The following is a 26,021-nucleotide window of genomic DNA, read 5'->3' as shown; positions in this document are numbered from 1 at the left end:
GCAAGGAGAAGGAAGAAGCACAGCTCCCCACAACATGGGTGAATATTACAAAATATAATGTTGAGCAAAAAAAAAAAAACATGTTGTAAAGGAATACAGAGAGTGAGATTACATTTACATAAATTCACAAACCTATCTGCATACTGTTTAGGATTGTGGAATAAAAGTATAAAGAAAGGCAAAGGGATAAATATAAAATTCAAGATTGTGTTTACATGTTGGGAAGAAGAAGGAAATGAAACTGAGGAGACATGCAAGGAGCTCTAATTGTATTTGTCCTGAATTAATTTTATTGTTCTCTTTTTTTTTAAATATATTTTATTGACTTTTTACAGAGATGAAAGGAGAGGGATAGACAGTTAGAAACATCGATGAGAGAAACATCGATCAGCTGCCTCCTGCATACCCCCTACTGGGAATGTGCCCGCAATCATGGTACATGCCCTTGACTGGAATTGAACCTGGGACCCTTGAGACTGCAGGCCGACGCTCTATCCACTGAGCCAAACCGGTTAGGGCTATTGTTCTAAAAACTGTAGCTATAGTTTCTCTTTTGTGTGTAATATGGAATCACAGGTGTTTTTTTTTTAATAATAAAGTTATGGAAGACATCAGGAATCCTATGAGCTCAGGTACCTCCAGAATAAATATTTGGGCCACCCCACCCCACCAGTTAAAAATCCTAAACAGATGTGCTAATTAAAGGTAAAAAAGAAAGATGAAAACATAGTAGAAAAGAAAGTCATGAATACAATCTCCAGTCTCATGATTCTTAATTCCTTTCTGGTGGTGTCATGTAAATATCCTTTTTCCCTTCTATACCCCACTGACTTATATAGGTAATAATAGTTACATTTACAATTTAGCATATAGGTTGCAAAATATTGAGATGAACTAGAAGAACTAGGAAACAAACAAACATCTATCAGAGATCCTGACTTGGAACAGGATGCAGTAACTTTATGTGAGTAACCTCCTTTAGAAGATGAGAACAGGTAGTTTTCAGAGGTCTGAGCAACATCCGCATTGATTTGGCAGAAACAAAATATATGCTAATGTTGGACCATCAAGGAAATATAGTAAATATTTGTCATATGTTGGCTTTCTAGCATCTGAACGTATTTTCTCCTTGAATAGAGTTCCCACCACAAGAAACTTGGAGGGAAGCAGATCCCACCACCACCCACAGAAGGTAAAAAGGCTGACGTTTACCTTATTAGCCCTATGGCAGTTAAGCCTTCAGAACATGACTGTTGGTTGACCCAATAGTCCAACTCAGAACTTTTACACCAGTATTAGTAATGCAGCAAAGCAGAGAAGGTAAAAGTTGTGCCCTCCATAGCAACGAAGTCTAATTTTTACAGGTAGTGCCTACAGCATCCACTGTGAAAAGTTGGGGCAGTGATCTAAGAAACTGAATGTCTCCATTGTTTGATGGTGATGGCAGTATTGTCCTTAACAACATAATGTGTTCTGGGTTCTGGCTCGTTTGCTGAGCTGAGTTCTCCTCCTCTATCAGAGGTTATAAAGGATATCTAACATACTTTCAAACATCTCTTTTCTGCTAAAATAAGACACAGACATTTTCTTTTGATTACTGAAAATATACTGGCTAATTCATATGTATATTTTTTAATCTCTCTATATCTCAGTCTTTATGAAATTATATAAATCCTCGATAGTTAAAAAAAAACTCCAAGATTCAGTCACACATGGAAGTTTTATTGCATGCTATTTATTTACTAGCATATTTCCTCATTTATATAATAATAATCTTAACCACTTATCAAAGTGCTACTCTATGGTCACTCCAGTCAGAAGGAGTACTAAGTATCACCTAGCACAGTGGTCGGCAAACTCATTAGTCAACAGAGCCAAATATCAACAGTACAACGATTGAAATTTCTTTTGAGAGCCAAATTTTTTAAACTTAAACTTCTTCTAACGCCACTTCTTCAAAATAGACTCGCCCAGGCCGTGGTATTTTGTGGAAGAGCCACACTCAAGGGGCCAAAGAGCTGCATGTGGCTCGCGAGCCGCAGTTTGCCAACCATGGACCTAGCATGATAGAGGGTTTTGTAGTTGAACAAGCACTTACATGTACATTTTATCCTTTGACCAAAGGCTGTAAAAGCATTCAATATCGTGTTTTATTCCACTTACTGCTACTCAAGTCACATGACTCTTATGAGCATCAGCAGCAGCGTAACATCATTTCCATTTACTGAGTTCTAACTATAAGTCAGGCATAAGGCTAGGGGCTTAGTACATGTCTCAGTATTTCTAATCTTCACAACAATTATTTAAAGAAAATATTATTATTTCCATATTTGAGATGAAGAAAGTGAGGCTCTTAGAGGTCAAGTGACTTATTCCTTGAGATCTTCGTGAAAAAATGCAGTTTGTCTCCAACACATGATGATGCCTTTCCTATTCCCTTCCTCCAATTCTACAAGTTGCTTTGATTGTCTGGTAACTTGCTATATGTTACTCAAAACATCTGGTCAGAATAACTAAAGAAACCAAATGGTCCTTTGAGAGTAAACATGATAAAAATAAACAAAAAAATCTTTTTTCTGCTAAAATAAGAAAAAAATCATTCATGATTCTTGGCTCAATATCTCTTTCTCTAATCTCTTCACACTCTACAGTAAATTTCCATGTAAAAATATTTTTGGTTTCCTGTGGGAGCCCTTTTATAAGCAGACATGCCTAAGCCATTACAAATGCTGTATTGGAAACATTCAGCATAAATACCCCATCCTACAGGGAATAGTAGCAAAGGTAAAAACAATGTAGTAAATTGAGAATAATACAACTAAAAAATTCTCCAGGCAAGATTAATGATGACTTATTAAAGAAGGAAATTAGAAAACTGTGCCCCTTTTCTGGGTTCAGTTCCTAATTATATATATATATATATACATACATATATATATATATACACACACACACATATACACACATATATATACATATATACATATGTATATATGTATATATGTATACATATAAATAATTTATATATATATTCTCCTTCCTATCATTATTAAATTAAAGTATAATAAATAAGTCCCTTCACCTCCACATGCCCACTCAAGAACAAGCAAATACTCAATGATCAACTTTATTTAATTCTTTAAACACTAACTCACCTATGTTAACACACAGTCTGTCTGGACTATGAGCTCTGCAGGACCATGTCTTAAGTCACCAACTTCCTCCTCCATAAAATGGGAATAATAACCATCCCTACTTCATAAGGTTGCTGTGAGGATTAAATTAGATAATCTTTGTAAAGTGTCCCACTACCAAGCACACAGTAAAGAAATACACACACTTACAGTGAGTTCTGGTTTTATACATCTTCCAACATTTGGATTGGCTTGATGTTCAAACAGTTAACACTTCAAAATATCGGACAGATCCTCTTGACATCAAATTTGATGCACAGGACTCCACTAACTTGATGACTGTCACTTTATCAAAAAACAACTTTCTCCCCGTCTCATCTATCCAGTGTCTCAGGCCAGAAATCCAAGAATCACCCAACTGCTCACTCATCACTCACATCCAGACTAAGTCCTGTCTCTCAAATCTGATCCTTCTACCACCTCCAGAGCCTCTCCCAGCAGGAGTACCGCATTAACCTCCATTAAGTGGTCTCCTAGCCTCCAACCTTGCTGTGGCAGCAAGAGTAATCACATCAATCCATTGCTGAAAGTTCTTAAATAATTTTCAATTGGTTTTCAGATAAAGTCAAAACTCTTTTTTAAAACCCTTTATGGCTTGGTCCCTTTTCCATTTTCCAAGTCTCATCTCTTGCATATCTCCACCACACTCTTCTATCCCAACACCTTCCCATGTTTCAGCCAAAGAAAACTCTTTATGCATTTTTTTAATGTACCATATGCTCGGTCATCTGCAGACATTCACACATGCTGTTCCCTTTGCCTAGAACACACTCCCCCCGCCCCCCCCCCCCACCTCACCCCACCCCTGCCGCCCCATTGCACTGGCTGGCATCTACTCATCCCCTCTAATTCTTAACTTAAATATTATTTCTTCCAGGAAGCTTGTGAGGACTCCCCTGATTTATGGTAGTGCCCCCTAGCACCCTATGCCTCTATACTCTCCAATACAGCACGCTTCTCCAACAGACAGCAAGCTTCATTAAAGTTGTGACTTTGTCTGACTTCCTCACCACTGTAAATTCAATTAGCATGATGCCGGGAACATAAATAAGTACTTAAATTATTTTTTAATGAAAGAATTTTTACTACCAAAAGGAACTGTAAATATGTGATTAGTGTCATTCCCTTGAGCTTCAAACACATGCAAGGAAGCCTAAAATAATAGCAAATAACAGTGGCATAAAGCAATTCATCTCCAGATTCCCCTTCCCAAGATACTGCAAAGTCATCTTCTATAATCCATTAGCATAACTGGAAGGCAGCCATTATGATTTTACAACTCAGACTTATCAGATGGTGTCTGGGGCACATAGCTAAACTAACATTGCTACAGATTAAAATGAAGAAGTCTAACCAAGATTGTCTTTCTATGAATGATTTTCCACCCCCCCCCCCCGCCCCGCCCTTGGTAAGTTGTGTTTTTTTTTTTTTAATTTTTTTTAATTTTTTAAATAAATCTTTATTCAGATTATTACAATTGTTTCTCCTTTTCCCCCCCATAGCTCCCCTCCACCCGGTTCCCACCCCACCTTCTGCCCTTACCTCCCCCCACCACTGTCCATAGGTATATGATTTTTGTCCAGTCTCTTCCTGAACCACCCCCATACCCTTTTCCCCCTGAGAATTATCAGTCCACTCCCTTTCTATGCCCCTGATTCTATTATATTCACCAGATTATTCTGTTCCTCAGGTTTTTAATTCACTTGATTTTTAGGTTCACTTGTTGATAGATATGTATTTGTTGTTCATAATTTTTATCTTTACTTTTTTCTTCTTCCTCTTCTTAAAGAATACCTTTCAGCATTTCATATAATACTGGTTTGGTGGTGATGAACTCCTTTAGCTTTTTCTTATCTGTGAAGCTCTTTATCTGCCCTTCAATTCTGAATGATAGCTTTGCTGGGTAGAGTAATCTTGGTTTTAGGTTCTTGCTATTCATCACTTTGAAAATTTCTTGCCACTCCAATCTGGCCTGCATAGTTTCTGTTGAGAAATCAGCTGACAATCTTATGGGTGCTCCCTTGTAGGTAATTAACTGTTTTTCTCTTGCTGCTTTTAATATTCTCTCTTTGTCTTTTGCTCTTGGCATTTTAATTATGATGTGTCTTGGTGTGGTCCTCTTTGGATTCCTTTTGTTTGGGCTTCTGTGCGCTTCCTGGACTTGTACGTCTATTTCTTTCACCAGGTAGGGGAAGTTTTCGGTCATTATTTCTTCCAATAGGTTTTCAGTATCTTGCTCTCTCTCTTCTTCTGGCACCCCCATAATTCTGATGTTGGTACGCTTGAAGTTGTCCCAGAGGCTTCTTACACTATCTTCAACTTTTTGGATTTTTTTTTCTTTTTGCTTTTTCGGTTGAGTGTTTTTTGCTTCTTTGTATTTCAATTCTTTGACTTGATTCTTGTGTTCCTCTAGTCTGTTGTTGGGTCTCTGTATAATGTTTTTTATTTCAGTCAGTGTATGTTTAATTTCTAGTTGGTCCTTTTTCATATCTTCAAGGGTCTCATTATATTTATCAGCCTTTTCTAGGATATTCTTGAAAAGCCTTATAACCGTGGTTTTGAATTCTATATCCAGTCGTTTGTTTTCCTCCATTTCTTTTGTTTGTGATCTGTTTCTTTGTCGCCGCATTTTCACTGCTTCCCTGAGTTGGTAGGGTAGGTTTGTGTGCTATGTTTCCTATATGGCCCAGTGGGTTGGCCTCCCCAGTTAACCTGAGGTGGATACTCTTGGTGCACCCCTTTGTGGATTGTGTGTACAGCCTTGTTGTAGTTAAGTCTTGATTGTTGTTGGTATCACTGGGAGGAATTGACCTCCAGGCCAGTTGGCTATGAGGATCAGCTGTGTCTACACTGGGAGAAGTTTGGTGCTGGAGACAGCCTTATAGGATTAGACTTGCCAAATTGCAAAAGCCTCTGTGCTCAGCTTGGATGGGGTGGAGTCTGAGGGCGGAGCAGACAGTCTTGGCTTCCCATCAGCCTTGCCCTTGCGCGCACGCACCTCCAGACCTCTGCCTTCCCCAGCTCCCGAGTCTCCGCTCGAGAGTCCAGATTCCCCCCGCAAGAGGGTGGGTCCCCAGGGGCTCGCCTGGAACTGGGGTTCAGTGCAGTCAGAACTGGGGTTCAGTGCAGTCAGGAGCTTCCGACTCTCTTCTGCTAGGGAAAGCCTGTGGCAACCTCCGCTGTCTTTGTGCGCACTGGCGCGCGTGCCTCCAGACCCCTGCCCGCCGGGGCTCCCCCGGGGCTCCCTCGGGTCTCCGAGTCTCCGAGTGCCTTTCTCTCTACCTGACAGTCCAGACTCCCCCTGTATGAGCCTGGGTCCACGGGGTTTCGCCTGGAACTGAGGTTCAGTGCAGTCAGGGGCTTCCTTCCCCCTCCCGCCAGAGAAAGTCAGCCAGGCTCTCAACCGCCCTTCCTCTCTGCGTGCACCAAGACCCTTTGCCGTACCTCCAATTCTCTGTGAGCTTTTCTCTTTCCTTCTAGTTGTAGAATTTCCACTCAGCCAGCTTTCCTGTGGTTCTGGATGGTGTCCGTTCTGTCTTTTAGCTGTAGTTTTGAAATTGTTGTGCGAGGCAGCAGTTTAGGTGCTTACCTATGCCTCCATCTTGGTTTCTCCTGAATGAATATATTTTAATAAGCATTGGACAGATCCTCTTGACATCAAATTTGATGCACAGGACTCCACTAACTTCATCTACAATAATAAAAGCATAATATGCTAATTAAACCAGACAGCCGAAAAACCTTCCAGACGTCCTTCTGGACAACCTTCAGGACGAAGCCGGGGATGTGAGAGCCAAGCTCCTTGCATGATTTTCGTGTATCAGGCCTCTAGTATTATAATAAATAACAAAGGGAATTTAATCCCTAAAAAGATGGAGAAATACAATTTGAATACAGACAAATACTATAAGCAATGAATTAGGGAAGTGGGAAAGGGGAAGAGTTTAGAAATAAATAAGAGTCATTAAGTAAAAATGCTGAAAGTTCCCAGTAACAAATCTCATTGCCCATATTTCATTACATATGCACATGGTTGTGTTTATATTGACTAATAGGTTGAGAACAGCCAGACAAAGTTAATCAATATTATTGATTAAATATTTGAAACAAAGAATAACACAAGAGACTAGCAATCTGATTAGGAGAAATGCCAGCTGGGAGAAAGGCAATTTAATCCAATTTCCATATACCACCTGACTAAATTAAATATCAGCCAATTGAGCATTCATGAGAACCAACCTATACATTTGCAAAAACCATACTAAAATAATGTCTTTGCTATAGTAAAAAATATATATAATTTAAAAACTAATATTTCAGATGATTTTTTAAACTAGCTTTTGAAAACCAGCTATGGAAAACCCCATAGTAGCTAATACAAAATTGGTAGTACTGGAAAATGTGTATGTGCTCACTTCTAGGAAAACAGGCTGTGAATGAGGAGTTTTATCAATTAGCATAAAATTTACAAAATGCAACTCGGGTGATATTAGATGACTTCTTTTATAACAATTTCTATACATTAAGTTGTATCATTTGAAACAGCAAAGATGGCATGGAGGTCCATAAATCTTTGAAACTCAAAAAAATACTTACTGCCAGAAGGTGAGAACGCACAGATACACACACAAAGCAGCACAGACTGCCTTTAAAAATTTCCTAGAGAGAAATGTTCCAGTTAAACATTAGACACTGCAAATATAACAAGTCAATTTAGTTTTATCTTTCCCACAATCCCCTTACCACTCAGTTTTGCCCCCAGCTAACAGATGGGCTGAAATCAACCTTATTTCAACAAACCAAACATCCAAACTATGTAATCATGGATGACATCTGAGCTGGATCTGGCTGGCTGCTTAAAAAGGAGTCTTTCACAATGACAAATGGGAATTTTCATTGTTGACCAAGCTAAACACTGAGGCACACCACCTTCATCCTTCATGCTGAAATCAACCAAAAGCAAATAAATAGCCCTGACTTTAAAAAATGCCTCCATCCATCCATTCTGAAGGACACTGAAATATGTATTATTTTGTACACAAAGATAAGACTATCCAATATGTTTTTCCAGTATGGTGATCGATGAAAAGCTGAACTACACATACACTCTTATACATTCCTTAACCAACACCACACCTGAAAGGACAACATTCTGCAGACCGTTGGGGGCCAGTCTGGGGCCAGGGACTGAGTCCCATGAGGCTCAAGCCCAAGTCCTTAGCACAGTGTTCATTAGCACAGTGTTCTCACAATGCTACTCCACCAGAAAAAAGCTCAAGGATTTCATGCTGCTCTGTGCTACTCTGGATCTGTGAAACACAACACACACAGAGAGAGAACTTATTCTAACTTAGAGAGAAATAAAATTTAAACTGCCTAAACTGGTAAGTTCCTATATTCTAGTGAAAATTCAATGTATTATCACAGATGAATCTATGTACTTGTTTCTTACTACTGATTCCTCTGAGTTTCACTTTTCTTATCTTTTAATATATCCCTTTCTTGGATTTTCCTTTCTGGATTTACCACATGTGGAAAAAAATTAAAACATCCCTTTGGATGGTTGCTACATCTGTGGAGGATGCTAAGTGACCTTCAGTTCTAAATACAGAATCTAGACTCCAGAACAGAAATATTCTCCAAACCCTTTATTTTCATGGTATTGCTTCAATCAAAACACACACACACACACACACACACACACACACACACACACACACACAACATCAAAACATTCTGGCTAGAAGTACCAGCAAATCACAGCACTATATGCTTATTACTGACACTGAAACTTGAGGAATCATGGCGGAAGGGACCAACATGGATTGCTGCCGTTCACTCCCCCAGTTTTCTCCCACAAACTGCTTCCTTCACAGAAGAGGGTTAACAACCTGGGCGGTGGTCCTTCTGGGCTCTCCAGGAAGGTTCTGGCAGCAAATCTAACCCACAAAACCTTAGATTAGAGGGTATTTTGTAAGTTCAGTCTATCTCCATTCATCTCCATCATCTTGGTACACAACTGAATTATGCAAGACAGAAAAATATATTTATATTTTATAATAGAAAGAAGATGTAACTCTTTCAGTGAGTGTTTAGTAGTCTTCACCAGATTTTTTTTTTAAGAGGGGAGTTTCCTTTCAATCTGATCTAAACTCTTCAACCAACAGCACAGCTTAATTTTGTTTCTCCTTTTGTGGCACCAGCAGTGATGGAGAAGCGCTAGTCACCATATCCTTCATAAACACTGAAACCAATTATTAATTAGGTCTAAATAAATAATTTTCTTCCCTTGGGTTACCAATCTCTGGTATTGTTTTTCATTCACTTTATTCTTTTTCTTGTAGCTTTTCTATTTTTTTTAATCCTCACCTAAGGATATGTTTTTATTGATTTTACAATTTTATTATTAAACCCCCAACCTAGGTATGTGCCCTGACTATAAATCAAACCCACAACATTTTGGTGTATGGGACAATGCTCCAACCAACTGAACCACCTGGCCAGGGCTTGTGTATTTCTTAAGATGTTTTTCAGAGTCCTTCAACAACAATTACCTTGTTAGAATGTCTGATTCACACTTGGTCAGTGTCTTTTTACATCTTTATGGCTGAAATCTAGCCCACTGCCTGGCATTCTGCAAGCTCTTAATAAATATTCTTGATAAAATGTGAAATCATATATGAGTAATGCTCAATAAATGGTAGACCATACTTTGTCTTCCTTGGTTATACTTTGCTATGTATGTAGGCATGTTTTCCTGTTATTCCTACCCTGTCGAAATAATCATACTTCCATGATGAAGAATCCTTTGACTTCACCAGAAAGCTCCATCAGATCCCTCTAAGCTCCTTCAAACAATGATCCTAAAATGCAAAATGAAGAGCTGACTTTCTAGTAAGTAGGTGCACAAGTACCCATCAATCAAAAGCCTGGTGAGGCTTGGCAGAACTTCAAATTATACTACATAGTCCTAAAATTTCACCTTCTATGTTTCTGAATTTCATGCAGATTAAAAACAAGAAGTTCAACTCTGTTCGGTAGGGGCTGCTGCTGGAGTTGCCAAAGGGACCTTATATTAGTGTGGACTTAACTGAAATTTCTTTTAAAATATATATTTTATTGATTTTTTTACAAAGAGGAAGGGAGAGGGATAGAGAATTAGAAACATCGATGAGAGAGAAACCGATCAGCCGCCTCCTGCACACCCCCTACTGGGGATGTGCCCGCAACCAAGGTACATGCCCTTGACCGGAATCAAACCTGGGACCCTTCAGTCCACAGGCCGATGCTCTATCCACTGAGCCAAACCGGCTAGGGCTGAAATTTCTTATTCAGAATAGTTTGAGACTTCAATTAAGTGGCATTTTTAAGTATACACATTTAGCTGGCAATTTATTTTATTAGATACTTTTTCTAGTTTTTTCTTAAAAGGTTGATAATTATTTACTAAATATTTAATAAAGTTATATCTATTTAGAACAGCTTATTACTAGAAAAAAATTATAATGCTCTAATTTACATGTCTTCCAATTTCACAGACATTCAATTTCCTAAAATCATGTCTACTTGCCAAATAAAGAGAATGCAAGATATTTGGAACAACTGCCAGGATACATGTTAATGGACAAACTAAAATCACCAAACTTTTAGTTTTTTAACAGTACTAATTAGTGTTATCAATGGATACTTTTCATTATATCAATGTTTTCCAGGTTGATATAAGCACTTCTTTCTCACGCTTATTCAAACATTACACACACACACACACCACATACACAGAGTTCAATACCGAGAAAAGGGTAAAACAAAAAACCGTGAAAGAAACTGCAGTGTAGCCAGTTGTCTTTAACAGAAAATCTGTCTTCACTGAGCCTTGGCAAGGTCAGACTCACCTCGGAATGGCCATGACCATTGATGTGAACTGGCTCCTTAAAGAAACCCTTCTTACTTAGCCATTACATTAGAGAGGTGGGGGAAAAGTGTAAAATAAAAAAGTGGGGAGGGGCTTCAATTACTGTTGAAAGAACTCACAAAAGTGGGTTTTATTTCTTTGATTTTTCAATAAATTAGCAAACCTAACTAACATAATCTGGAAATCTTTTCCCAAGTTAAAGAAAGAAATACTTAAGAGTTTAACTATTTAATAGTTCCCCCTTTGAACCCAGAATTCCCAAGCTAAAGATTAGTGAGTTAAACCACACAGCCCCATACCTTTCTGCAATAAGGTTAATAATTAACACCCAATTTAATGTCTAGAATCCCATTCCCAACCAAAAGCCTTTAAGTAGCATATCTGATAGTATGTTTCATTAGAGATTATGCCTAATGATTAAACTAAAATGTGAAGTTTTAATAATGATATTAAAAACTTTACAGGCATTCACTGGAGTAACCAAACAGAAGTACAATCCATGCTGACAAGGCAAAGTTTTGAGGTTTCAAAAAACTCTCCCTCCCTTTCCTCTTCTCCAAGGTATTCCTGCAGTGTTCCCACCCACCAAGAAGAAACAATGTTCTCCATAAATGAAAGTCTAAAGTGAGGGTGGAGTATTCTAAAGTATTCAATTGAAGGCTTTTCCAACAAGGAGGCTCCCCCTCCTTGAGAAGGCCTTCATTGGGGTCTTACTTCAGATTTCATTGTGCAGGTTCCTCTTCAAGGCAGCACTTCTAGAAACTATATACAGCACCCTTATCTGTGGATGGATCACTTAGAATAAGGTGAGCATGACCTTCTCTTCTCTCGTCTTGCCTGTCATTGTATTTATGACTGGCATAAATATAAATGTGAGGAAAGGGGTAAAAATTACCCTTTTCTGCTGACCCTGAGAAAAGTTAACAAAATAAAATTGTTCTATACTAGAAATCAATAGAAACTTTAGGTGGCGTGGCCGGGGGTTGAGGGGAACAGAGGAGAAGAATAGAGAGGAGGTCAAGAAATAGGCCAAAAGCTGAAGACTGAATTGACATATAAAACCAAGGTATTTTTAAGAATGAAAAAGTCTGATATTAAGTTTTGAGTTGTTGACACTTCTGTACAACCTACACAAAACCTACTTCATTTTGACAAACCACCGGTAAATTTCACCACACACAAACCTGTGTGAATCAAGTATTTGTGTGGACGTCAATGGCAAGATTTTACCTCTGAGTTGGTGGGGTCTTCGACAAGCAGAACCTGTAGGGGAACAATTCAGTCCATAAACTCAGCTAATATTTTGGAAACAGAAGCTCATGAGATGTGAGCATGAATAAGGTAAGAATCCCTGCAGAAATTCACAGAAATCCTGGGGGAAATGTTAGACATTGCAAAGGCTAGGTAATATAGGTTTAAGCTAATTTTATCCCGAGCAGAAGGAGATGGGCAACTGCAGCTGTTAATTCAGGTTATAATTGGTTTAGGTGTTTATAAATCCAGGAAAATGGAACTACTTTTCCAGAAATTGGGTGTTTATTACTCCTCAAAAAGTAGTCCCATGATTCCCTGACCCATTAATAGTAAAGTTCAAAAACTGTTTAGCCCTCAAAATATGACTCCTCAGTCAAAGAAGTCTACTTTATACCAAGTTCTGCAACAAAGATCAATGTTGGTAGAGTTAAAATCAAAGCACAGCAGGCGAGGAAGACTAAAGAGTACAAGCTCCATGCAGTTAGGGCCATGTTGTATGGTCCCCAAGGACAAGCCCAGTGCCTGGAGTACAGCAGGTACACAATAAATCCTTGTTGAGTGAACAGCAGTTCTTTAATAGAGCTCCAAATTATACTAACATGACAATAAATGTATCACACAAAGGTTTAACTACAATTAATTTTATCCCTAAAACAAAATCTGAACAGGTAGTGGCCATGATAACTGTTGAGTTACTTGAGACACCCCACCCATATATGAACTACAGAATAATCAGGCATGCATGAGGCAAACAGACATCTCCCTTAACTGTGTGATAAGAAACATTCAAAACTAGAGAATTCAAATGATTACCAGCCTATTAATGCTAGGTACTATCCAGAGTGAACAGACCTCCTGTAGACTTATAATATACCTGACAGCTCTGGTGCATATGTTAACACCTGATCATCTAAACGCAGGGGTCCTCAAACTTTTTAAACAGGGGGCCAGTTCACTGTCCCTCAGACCATTGGAGGGCTGGACTATAGTTTAAAAAAAAAAAACTATGAACAAATTCCTATGCGCACTGCGGGCCCGGGATGAGTCGGCTGCTAAGCAGGACAGGCAGCAGCACCCTGAGGGCCGGATAAATGTCCTCGGCAGGCCGCATGTGGCCCGTGGGCCGTAGTTTGAGGACGCCTGAAAGACTACCAGGAACAGGGGCAAACCAGCCGTCCACAGTCCACCAAAATCAGATTTGCTGCCCCACTACAGCAAGGGATGGCACTGGAGAAACCACAGGATGATGCTGAGAAAAGGGAGGCAGGGATCACCTTCAGTAAGGTCTGGGTTCTCATTGAAGGGTGCTGTGGAGGGCAAGGGAAGCAGAGAGCAGTTCTAGACTGATTTAGGTTTGAGGTGAGAGTAGGAGAAATGGGGGTAAAGTGGGGGTTGTGATGAAGTTAGGGCAGTTCAGCAATTAAAGATCCCCAGTAAAACATGGTTACAGCAAAGCAGGTCTGGGAGTGTCAGCAGTAAGAAAGCAATAATTACTTCAATAGGGGGCCCTTGAGGCCTTGTACGGCTATTGCCCGACTATGGGAGAAGCACTGTTCTCTGCTAACTCTGCAGCTGGCTTGCTCGGTGTCTATCATCCAAACTTGATGATGGCAAAACAGCCTTCGTCTCTTCCCTTCCAAGTCAATTTTCACTCTTTTAGTCAGAGATAGGTTTGACTCACACATAAAAGTATTAAGTAATCCCTGTTAGTCAAGTTGCAGAAAAGAACACTCTCAAAACTTTAAAAGAAACAGGCCAAAAATAAATTCAGTTATATTTAAACCCATTTCAAACTGGCTGACACACACCCCCCTATCCCATTTGTACCTTCGCAGTCCTCTGAGAATACCTCTGGCCCAGCATCTGTGCCCTGTAAGGGTTGTTACACATCATGCAATCAGAGAATGAGAGTCAAAGAGAGGACTGGGAAGACATACAAAAGGGATGAGCTACCAAGGCCAGAAGATGAGAAAAACATCTCTGTGGTGCAGGGGAAGCGGGAAGATAAGCTATACAAAATGACTGAGGAGCAGAGGCAAGCATGCAGGGGTCTCTGGAAGATCTCTTTATCTGAATGTTAGCAGAACCAAGCCAGGTGTGAAGAGAGGCAAGGGAAGTCTGCTCTGAGCACACAGTGCTGTCTCCAGAGCCAGGGCAAACCACCACAGAGTCACCTCTCATTTGTCTTATTCCTGTCACCTTTTTCTTCTCCCTCTTTTTATCCATCTCTTCCTTTTCCTCCTGCTGCCAGGCATGTTGGCCAAATAAGCCCCTGTGCTTCTCCTGGGTTAGTGGAAGAAGCCCATTAGAGTCCTGCCTTTCTCTGTATGAACCACTCTCAAGGAGGAAGAGGAAGAGCTCTGGCTGTACTTTCAGTGTGTCTTCAAAGATGATCTTCATGGAACGGAAAAGCAAGGAAGGAACCACAAAAAGACCTTCACGTGTCAAAGTGACATGCACATTCTAGTGACAGTAACCTGCAGTCGGCAAGTGGATAAACATCGTGTCTAAATTATTAACTAAACAGCAACCAGAATGCAGGATGCACTTGGGGGAGGGTGCTCTTGGAGGGAAGGAATGCTGCCAACTCCCAGTCCTCACTGCTGCATTGCCTGTCACATCTAAAACCTTGGCCACAGTGGCCGGGACCTGATGCCACACGTTCTACGATATCCCATCTAACTGTAAAGGCCTTTCCACAGTAACGTGCTCTGGCAAGCATTGGAATCACTGTGCTTTAAGCAGTTAGGATAACTGCATCATGTATACTGGTATGGTGGGTTTTATTATCCAGCCTGGCACTGAAAATTCAAACAGGACCAGATTACTTCAGATTTGAGGGAAATCCCCCCAATTTTGATAAGTAATTTTACTCACCCTTCATACTGAAACATCTTGGAATAAATACTGTTTGTGCTACTATTGCACTAAAACAACTCTAAACCCTCCAAATCGATAGCTTATGTCCTAAACCCACTTCAAAGGTGATTCTGTGAATCCTTCCCTGTGACTGGGAGTAGAATATGTTATCTTACTCCAAAGAATAGTGGTCAACCACAGTATTTAACAAGGTGTGTAATCTTTTCTCAGTAGACACAAATGTTGAAAAGAAATCGCCAACTTAAATAAAAATTAAAAAAAAAACAGAATCTAAAACTTTTGTGGAAGTCCAGTGTTGACCAAGTCGGTTCTCAAATTTTGAATACAGATATCTTCTAACTTAAAAATTTACTGAATTCTAAAGTTGGAATATAAATAAGTTGAGGAAAAGAGAGTGGTATCTCTCCACAGTAAGAATTACACACAACAAAAAATTACAGACACAATAGAGCAGAGCAGCCCACAAAAGCCTTTTTAACTTGTGCTCTACCCTAAAAAAGCCGTAATAATATGGTAGAACCATCAGTTAAAGTAGTATGTCTATAAGAACATGCATTCAGAGTTCCATTCTGAGATACCAAGAACCCAAAACTCTCCCTTTCGGGCAATGAAAGTCAGGGTTCCACTTGCTCAAGCAGGCTTTGAGAATGCCCATGGTGTGGAGGAGAATCCTGCGTTGACCATCAAGACTGGGATGCAAAGTGAGGGAAGTGAACATACTGCTTGTCTAGACTGGGAGGCAAGTCTGGGCAGACAACAGGGCTCCAGGGAGCAAGTGGGAGCATAGGGCTTGGGGTGGTGAGGGAAGGTGCTGAAGAGCATGAACAAGGAGTTTTTCACCACCTCGTCCCATTTCCCTTGCGTCCCCAAATTTCTTCTACTTCTTTGTTTTTCTCCCCTTTGGAAGGCTTTATGGGGAAGGACTGAGAAGAAATGAAAGGCTACAGCAGTGTTGGTGCAGTAAGAGAGAGGGAGAAGGGGAGGGAATTACCAGGAAGAAATAAAGTGGAAGAGATACAGTCTTCTAGTTGGAGATGAGCAGTGGGTTTTTCACTGTGAGATGTATGTTCATAAATCAGAAGCTTGTCTGTGTGGCTCACGCAGAGGTCCAAAGAAAAGAGAAAACAATAGCTACTACACCAAAGTGTAAGAACACTTAGCAAATTAACACGAGTCCTTGTGAATGCTTCCATTGTTAATCACAATCTTTTTTAAAAAGTATATTTAAAAAATTTATTGCACACCTATTGTGCTTTGCCAGGCACAATCTCTTCATCAAAGACACTGGAATCCAGAGTAAATATATGCTCACATTTTGGGAGAAGTCACACATCTCAAATCCCATTGCAGAAATTCGTGTACAATCACCACTTTCATGCAAGGTAGCCTACTTCAGATAGTTGTGTATCCTTCAAACAAAATTATATCCAGAACTAATTCACTAATCTCTCCTTTTTTTTTTTTTTTTTACTACTTGCTATAGATATTAACTAGTGCTCATTCTTTAGCGGCAACATAAGCTCAAAAAAAACCCACATATACCTTTGTCTACTTTAAGTGAAAAGCTTATCACGTTCACTAATAAGCAGTTTAACACACATTGAAAACCTAACTTACAAACATGAACATTAATTATATTTAACAATGTCTGGGATTAGCACTTCTTTCTACAAATTATTTGAATAATGAAATTAACTTCACATTCTTCAAATATTGCAGAATTAGAACTTTTGCTTATGAAGTTCTGTTTGTTTGTTTTTTAGAGAGACCTATTTGGTCCTGTTGGGTATAAACACAATGCAAGAGGAAATGGCGAGAGTTGAGGAGTCTCTCTAGGGCTCTGCACTACAAATGAGAGGAAACGCTTTTTCCATCAGCCATTTCTTGCCTGGCACTGCACACCTTGGAAGCACTTGTCTACATGGACCAAAATGGGAAGAGGGGACATCTGGGCTGGGGAACAGAATAACAGTCTGGGTTGAACTATAATTTTCCCTGTCTCACTGGGACATTGAAGGTTGTTGTTGTCTTAACTTTGTTTTCATCTATTTTTCATCCACTAACTAAAGAATACATCCTACAGGATATCTGAAAATTCCACTAGAGATTCAGAAGCTATATAGAAAGTAGTGTTTTAAAAGTCTATTTCACAAGACTCATTTCTAACCTTCATGTAAGCTTCTGGTAATTACGCTCAAGTGAACTTCAATGCCAATTAAAATGGAGGTATTTTCCTTACATCATGGGAAAATCAACAGGGTCCTTTGGAAGCCTCAAGGCAGTCAGGGTGATCATGGCAATTTTAGACACAGGGTGGCAGAAGCAATTGAAGACAGGGAAGTAGATTTAGTAAAGATTGGCATAACGGTGCTCAGAATCTCCTCTCACTTGCCAGGAAAATTTCTTTGGATTTCAATCAGAGAACACATAGCTAAAACACTTAGCTAAACACAAGAACATGTTGTATCTAATCCTACATGTTTAGGATACCTACTCAGTCTCTTCATTTCTGATAATGCTCCAAAGAAAGAGTGATTTTTCTCTTAAAATATATAACTTCCCATTTATAAACATTAGACAACTAATCTGGTATGATTAGAATAGAATCTAAGTCTCTGCACACATCATAAGAAACACAAAAATGGCACTGTTATTTACTTAAAGCTTCAAAATATTATTAGTTTTACCTCTGTATTAACAACTTCCATTGGTCTTTTCTTGATGTCTCCAATGTCCAAGTAACTGCAGGGCAAAACAAACAAACAATAAGGGTTTCTTTTATTGAGTTTGAGTCAGTTGTACACATTTCTTTTTTAAAATTATTAAATAACTAGAGGCCCAGTGCACGAAATCCGTGCATGGGTTGGGTCCCTAGGCCTGGCCAGCGATCAGGGCCAATCAGGTTCCCTGCCTCCCTGCCTCCCTGCCTCCCTGCCTCCTCCTTCCCTCGCTCCCTTAGTGCCCTGCCACCACTGCTGGTCGCCTGCCATGTTCTGTGCCGCCCACTGGTGGTCAGCACACATCATAGCGAGTGATTGAACTCCCCTTCTCCTGGTCGAACTCCTAAGGGGAAACTTTGTATATTAGCCTTTTATATAGATAGATAAAGCAAGCTACAGGAAATACTTAAACCTACAGCAAAAATCAATAGCTACTAATTAAAAGCAGTTGTAGTAGAAAATTATTTCAGCATCACCAATCAGAGCTGACACATGTCTACTCTAAACTTCAATGTAACTGAAGTCTTAGAAATACATACTTCTATTGGGGGACACTCCCATCCCCTCCTGCAATGCTTAGCTGCTTATTATGTATATGGTATTTCTAATTCTTATGGTAATTTAGATATAAAGACTAGTTTGTCTGTAAAGCTGCTTAATAGTTCCATTAATCACGGACTTTAGGTTTAAAAAAAGTACAGATAGCATGCAATAGAGTAACAACTGTGAAAGGCTGGGAAATCCTTTTCCCTAAGAGAGCACTTTAAAATGATACAGAAATGCTCAGCCACATGGGATGGTTTAGTAATTGGTTCAACTGACAGACAGATGGGTGGACTAGTTAACCTGCAGAGACCCCTGTTATTCCATTAAAATTTGCTACCGACATTAAGTATAGTGATCATTCTTTAGTAGCTATAGCATAAGCACAACCTGAAAATTTTATATCTGTGTCAACTTCAAGCTATAAGTACATCACTGTGCTCTGGTTTCACTGTGCTTCATACATAGAAGGTGCTAAATATATGCTTCAATATAAAAATAAGTATAAATCTAGCATTTAATTTATAACCTTAGATAGAAAGATAGGTAGGTAGATTCTCTACCTCACCTACCGTAATTGCTGAATTGCCAAAAAAAAAAATGTTTATATTATAATGAATTTTGGCTAAGTTTCATTGTTGTTGTTTGCTTGTTTGGGTAGAATGCTTTAGTTAATCTATACCCCTGGAGATTATCATATATGTCCCTCACATAACAGTATTTACATAAGGCCCACTCCCTCTGTTTAGCCGTTTATAAATGGCTCTTTTGCAAATCTGCAGGCTGATTTCTGACATAAAATAAAAAGTTTGTCATGTGCAAGAAAGTGATCTCAGATCCACAAGATTAATCTAGTAGAGTCAACTCCCAAAAATGCACAGACAATAACAATTTCTAGAATTCTCATCTATAAAACAAAGATTGTATTATGGTTTCAAAAATATTAGAAAAATATCTGAGTAAAATAAATTAAAGAAAAAAGTTGATCATTTTCATTTGAAAAATATTTTCCCACCATTGCTACCTTCCCCAACATCATTTAGGCTCTAAATGATATAATTACACTTGATATCTTTTGGACTTTCTTTTGTTCTCTCAGGTGGTTCATGTGTTATATAAACTTACAACTGCTATGCTTTCAATATATTCAGCATTTAAATCTTCTTGGCTTCCATCAGTATAACCATGGATACCACTACTTTAACACAAATAAATTAACTATTCACCTGTCAGCATGGAAAACTAACCATGGAAACTGTCATAACAAGCTCAGTTTCATGTGTGTGTATGAATTAAAAGCAAGAATAACCATACAAATCTCTTATATATAAAGAGCAATTTTGAAGTGTATCTTCTATTTGGTTTGAAACTGTACCTGTTTTTTATCTTTTGAGCTGGTGCCACATAAACCAAAGAGAATATGAACTACTAAAGTGAATCTACAATTTTGAACTGTTAGTAGATTCTGAAGCAGATGTCCATTCCCATGACATTGCTTTATGTGGAAATTATTTAATGAAAATAACCAAAGTACATGATGAAAGGAACTGGACACAGTGATGCTTTACATTTGTGTAACATTTTGGTGTTTACAAAACACAGTCACATCCACAGCATCTACGTTTTATCGTTAACACTGTGAGGCAGAAATGATGATGTTCCCTTTCTGTGTGAGGAAATTGATGAGCCGAGTCAAGTGGCTGACCAAGGAGCTGATAAACAACTCATTCTCAAGTCTCCCGATTTTCAGTTTTAAGTTCTAACTTTCTCTGAAACGCGCAATTTCATTTAGTTCTTTTCTACAAAGTTAGACAAATACACTAAAGGAGGTTTCAGGGAACAGAAAACTATATCCAAATGTATCCCTCACCTCCCATAAAAAGATTGTCTGGCAGAACACCTAGAACTCAATTTAAACAAACTTAGGAAAAGAAGGATGACATTACCGTAGACAACTTTAGCGATATTCAGGAAATATTTATGTACAGTTAAAATCGGAGTTCACAAGCACAGATTTTATGATAAAGATTTTTTTTTTTTGCTATCCTGAGGCCCAAGCTGAATTTTAATTAAAATGTTATATTAAAAACTATGGAATATAGAGTTTCCTTATGATCCAGTCATTCTACTCCTATGTATATACCCAAGAGAAATGAAAACTTGTACATAATTATTCATAAAGCATTATTCATACTAGCCAAAAGTGAAACAACCCAAGTATCCATCAACTGATTAATGGATATAAATAAAATGTGGCATATCCATACCACAGAATGCTATACAATGATAAAAAAAATGAAGAACTTATACATACTACAACATGGATGAGGAGCCTTGAAAACATTATGTGAAGTGAAAGAATCCAGAAACATCAAAGGGCACATATAGTATGATTCCTTTTATATGAAACATCCAGAACAGACATATCCATAAAGACAGTGCTGATTAGTTGTTACCAGAGTATGGGGTGGAGGGGAAATTAGGAAGTACAGGGTTTCTTTTGGGAGTGATGGAAATGTAACATTAATTTGTGGTGATGGCTGCACAGCTCCATAAATATACGAAGACCCACTTAAATGGGTAAGGTTCATGTGACATGAACTGTATCTCCATAAAGCTGTAAAAAAGAAAACAACCTATGGGATATTAAATTCTGCCTACAATACCCAACCACACCAGAAATAATCTCTCTCAACTCTGAACTCCCACTTAACTTGAATTGTTTTTCGAATTGCACTTACTCCTTTTGCTCTACAGTAAATTGTTGATGTGCATGTAGGCTCTCTCCTGCTAGATTGTGAACTCCGAAAGAAAGAAAAGGAGTCGTGCTTTGATCATCTTTGTTCCCCTCGGAGACCTGAACACAATTTGCTCATTCACTGCGTGAGCTCCTTGCCAGGAATTTGGGATGAGCAGCAATAATGATCCCTGTCCTTAGGGGGTCTAGCCATCAGGTACTTAGAGACAGACCTATAGACCAATACAGTAAGCCAATCAAGTTTTCCGAGTTGTATGCCAATAGCAAAAACATGCGGGTTGTGAGAGAGGTCGGTCACAGTGGGGTGTGGTCACGTCTACTGGGAATGAAAGGTTGAAAGAATTTAAACGGGGTGAGGGGAGGGATGCAGAGAGCAATTTTCTCCTCTGGCGGTTATATAGTATGTAATACTTAAAAATGATTTTAACCAAAAGTCAGGTTCCAAAAGGGGGGGGGGAGGGAGAGGAGGAAAAAAAAGAGGAAAGAGAAAAAAACAAACAGAAAATGCTCAAGTATCCGTTTGGTAACTTGTTTTTTAAGTTTCCTGTTCCTTACACATAAGCTTTAAGATTGTTCCTATAGACGCCCAAGTGAAATTCCTTTCCAGTCACGCTTTCAAACCCGAAACCCACCGCAGGAGCTGTGCGAGGCATCAACCCCGCAGTCACAGCCCCTCCACCCACTGAGGTTTGGGTGAACCGGGGGTCATTCCTTTCCTGGTGCCAACCGCACACCCTCACGCACCCAGCAATGGTGGGCGGTGGGAGTGACGGACTCACTTGAGTTTCTTGAAAGCTTCCTGGCCCCCAGCCACGTAGTTGCCCCCACTCTGGATCTGGTCTAGCTTGCGGATGCGGTGCCCGGTCCGTGGGGTGTACAGGTTCCTGACGGCCCCAAAGGGCGCCTGGACGCCGCCCGTCACCTCCTTCAGGAAGATGTCGAAGCTGGCAACCTTCTTCTCGTGGATGACGACGCGGCGCCCCGCGAAGAAGGGGTCCCCGTTGCGGTACACCAGCACGCTCTTGACCACCGGCTGCGTGCGGTGGCTGGCCCTGGCGCCGGTGCCGCTCATCCTCCCGCGACGCCCCGGCTGGAGCCAGGGGTCCCGCTGCCCCGTGGCCTCACGGCACCGCACAGGCCGGATCGCCGGCTGAAAGGACGGGAAACAGACAAACCAGGTCAGAGCGAGCAACGGCCGAGCGCCCGGCGTGCGCCCCGCGGAGACCCACGGGCGGCAGCGCTCCAGGCGCCGGCGCCGTCATGTACTTCGCGGGCCCCGGGGCCAATCAGCGCCGCCGTGCGCGCCGCACCTGCTCCCACGCGCGCGGCAGAGCCCAGGTGTGACCACCAGGGACAGCAGCCGCGTGGGCGCAGGAAGGAGAGGTGGGGACACACACGTTATAAAAAAGATGAAACTCGATTCCTCCCATCATGTTTGCGTTATCCTTTGCAAACAGCTTAATTTTCTTCTCCTTGCTCCCTCACCTCTCAAGCTCCTGCTTGCTCTTAAAGCAATTAAGATTCTGGCTGGAATTACCCAGATTTTCCTTTGCCGAAAAATGAACGACAAAGGTGCGTCGAGAGACAGAGGAGACTGGAGCGTCCAGGACACGCCGCTCCCCCGCCCCTTTCCCCCTCCCGGTGGCCGGCGCCTCCCCTCCCTCCGGCAAAGCTCCCAGGGGCACCTTCTGAACCCGGCGGGCGGCGCGCGGGAGAACCCAGGCAGGGCTGGGGGATGGGGGTTGTCCCTAGCGACGCTGAGGTCCCTTGGGGGTGGGACACCGAGCCGGGCGGGGGCTCTGTTGGCTCTGCAGTGACCTCGGAGGCGCGGCCACTCACAGGGCTCTGCCTCTGCCACCGCCTCCAAGGGCCCCGCTCACCCCGCGGGGACCCGAGTTGTTAGTTCCCGCCGTTACCATAGCAACTGCAGCCGCGCTGGGAGCAGGTTTAGTGGACTGGGCCTAGGCTCCTTCTGGGTTTTGCTGCCGCCTGGCCTGGGGCAAAGGCGCGAGAGAAGTAGAGGGGTTGGGGGCTGAAGGGAGGCCTGATGGCATCCTATAAGTGGACGCCTACCTTGCCAGGCACTGTGCTAGGTAGGAGTTGGGGAAACAGGAGTTGGTGAAGAGAATAACCTGCGGTGTTTTGAGTGCCTAAAATATGCATAGATAGCTTTATGCTGAGAAAGGCTTTTTCACAGCCTCAAGAAGGCTGTGTGGCTACATTTTGCCCACACACAATGGCTAGCAAAGAGTAAAAAGAAGCAAGTCCTAAAAAATGACAGGTGTGAAAGCATAAGGAGGAGGAGCTAGAGCTGCTGGTGGAGAGGGAGAGCACTTCCTTCAGTGCACCCTCCAGTTGCTTCTCTATCCAATCCTGCTTCCGGTCTCTGGTAGGCTAGTGCCTGAAAGAACCGGTGCACGGCCACTTTTAGCGGAGGGGTTTATCTGAAAAGGTGGAGGGAGCCAGCCAAGCTCCTTACACATGTAAGCCTTGTCAGGGGACAGTATCAGCTTGTTGTCCAGAAAGCGGCGATAAAGGAGCAGCTCTTCCTCAAAAGTGCAAGGGTCCAGGTACTCTTTCAAGTTGATCCAGTCACAGAGGCCAGAGACAGTTGAGGAAAGGAGTCTTCAGTGCCTTCAACTTGCTAGTCGGTGTACCCGTGAGCTGCCTGCAGCTGGGAGCAATTAGTGGGCAGGTACACTTTGCCAATCCATTCTCTGTCCTGGAGCAGCCAACACTGTGCCCAAGGGCCCACACCCATGCTGTTTGTGGAGATTAGATCCGTGTGTAGGGAAGAACGAGGATCTTTGAGAATATGAAGTTCTCTCTGAGGCAAACATATTGTGGGATCAGGAAAATCGATTTAAAAAATTGAAATCTTCCAGCTCATCAATGCCAGGGTTCCATTTATTCCTCCTAAGACCTTGCTACTATGTGTCATGTGCAAATTTGATTTTTGGGTGTTCCTAAGTCATCATATGAATAAAATAATCTTTATAATAATTACCATTAACTGAACACTTACCATGTGCCAGGCATTATTAGGCACTTTATGTAGATTACCTAATTCAATGTTCTCGATAACCTTCAGAGGTAAATACCATTCTTTTCTCAAACGAGGAAACTAAGATGTAGAGAAACCAAAGAAACTTACCTCAGGTCACAGCAAAAATTCAAGCCCAGTCCTCTGATCCCAGAACCACCTTCACCACCACGTAATACCAAACTGAAAGGTAAGCATGTGAAACATTGCAATCTGGGCAGAAACATATTAAAAGCTACTTAACATATTAATGCCTTGCAAGTTAACAATATTCCAAAGAAGAGCAAAGAGAAGGGAGCATTACAGAGGGAAAACAGCAGGAAATTTTGTGAGCTGGTTGGGAAGAATATGTGTGTTGAGGGAACCAATGGGGAATATTTGCCTAAGCGCGGCCAAGTAGGTGAATGAGACAGAATAGCTGTTCTGAGGGATGGATGGCACCTAGATCAGCCCAGTGCAAAATGAAAACACGTTGTTTGAAAATTAATAATTTTAAGAAGGCAAAGGCAAAGCATTAAACCTAGCACCTCTTCCTTCTATATGAAGGCACCTGTCGCCAGTCCATGAAGCTGCCCTAAATCTATGTTCTAACTCCCACAACAGTATCTCCATCCCAGATTTGTCTCCGGAGCCAAGACCCATTTATCCAATTGCCTCATAGACAGTGATATGGTGATAAATGTTCATTACACATTCATTTAATGTTTTTAATGTAATGTATTTAGTTGTGCATTTATACGATTTAATTTTTAATAAAGACCATGTTTTAAATCCTGGATGTGGTGGTAAATGTTCAAATTTTTTTGTTTGTTTTTTATTTTGTTAATCATCACCCGAGGATGTTTTTTCCATTGGTTTTAGAAAAAGTGGAAGTTTTGGGGGAGCAAGAGAGAGAGAAAGAGAAACATCCATGTGAGAGACACATGAATTTGTTGCCTCCCAAAGGGGCCCCAATTGAAACAGGGATCGAACCTGCAACCCAGGTATGTGCCCTTGACCTGGAATCAAACCTGAGACCCTTTGGTGCACAGACCAAAGCTCTAACCATTGAGCACACTGGCCTGGGCAAAAATGTTCAATGTTTTAAATGTAATGTATTTAATTGTACATTTAAATGATTTATCTTTTTTTTTTTTTTTACTTTATCTTTATTGTTGAAAGTATTACAGATGTCCCCTTTTTTCCCCCATGGGTCCCCTCCACTCTGTTCCCACCCCCTCCCCAGGCCTTCACCAAACTATTGCCCGTAGATGGGTTATGCATATATGCATATAAGTTCTTCTTAATATCCCCCCCCCACACACACACACACATACTTCTTTCTGAAACAAAATATATTATTTAATTTTTAATAAAGACCATGCTTAAAATTCTGGAAATTTAACAATTGACTATCGCAAGGCACTCCACGGAGGCTGTCAGGCCTGATCGTGAAGAGCAGGGCTACAATGAGAAGCCTTTTCAGATAGATGCTGGGGGACCTCTGAGAACACACATAAAAGGAATGAGCGGCAAGAGAGGGTTTTGTTTTTAAGCTTCTTCCTAAGTGTGTGAAAGGCATAGAGAGGGAGAGATAGCAAAAGAGGACTCTTAAAGAAGACTTATTGTGCATTAAACGTAATACCATGAATATATTTGCCATTTCCTCACGAGCCTGAGTAAATCTCTGAGATGCTTCCAGTTATATTTTTCTTCTAAAATAATTATTATTTTAACC

General features: G+C 40.7%; 1 protein-coding gene across 3 annotated transcripts in view; it reads right to left on the bottom strand.

Annotated features, from left to right (window-relative positions):
• The window catches only part of DCDC2 (doublecortin domain containing 2), a 181,903-nt gene extending 158,958 nt beyond the window's left edge, over positions 1 to 22,945 (bottom strand). Inside the window, exons 1-3 of one of the 3 annotated variants that reach the window (XM_080653090.1) lie at positions 22,799 to 22,945; positions 22,041 to 22,411; positions 17,928 to 17,982 (exon numbers count right to left, since the gene is read on the bottom strand). In XM_080653090.1, the coding sequence (XP_080509216.1) occupies positions 17,928 to 17,982; positions 22,041 to 22,333 (348 nt within the window). In that variant the 5' untranslated portion in view covers positions 22,334 to 22,411; positions 22,799 to 22,945. Of the gene's footprint in view, positions 1 to 17,927; positions 17,983 to 22,040; positions 22,608 to 22,746 lie in introns of those variants that run through there. The other 2 variants (XM_080653089.1, XM_080653088.1) reach the window with 2 other exon arrangements.
• Positions 22,946 to 26,021: the final 3,076 nt, after the last annotated feature.

This window comes from Plecotus auritus (assembly GCF_963455305.1).
Source record: "Plecotus auritus genome assembly, chromosome: 2".
Classification (NCBI taxonomy): Eukaryota; Metazoa; Chordata; class Mammalia; order Chiroptera; family Vespertilionidae; genus Plecotus; species Plecotus auritus.
The sequence above is the reverse complement of the archived record's forward strand: the minus strand, read 5'-3'. Positions and strand labels throughout refer to the sequence as shown.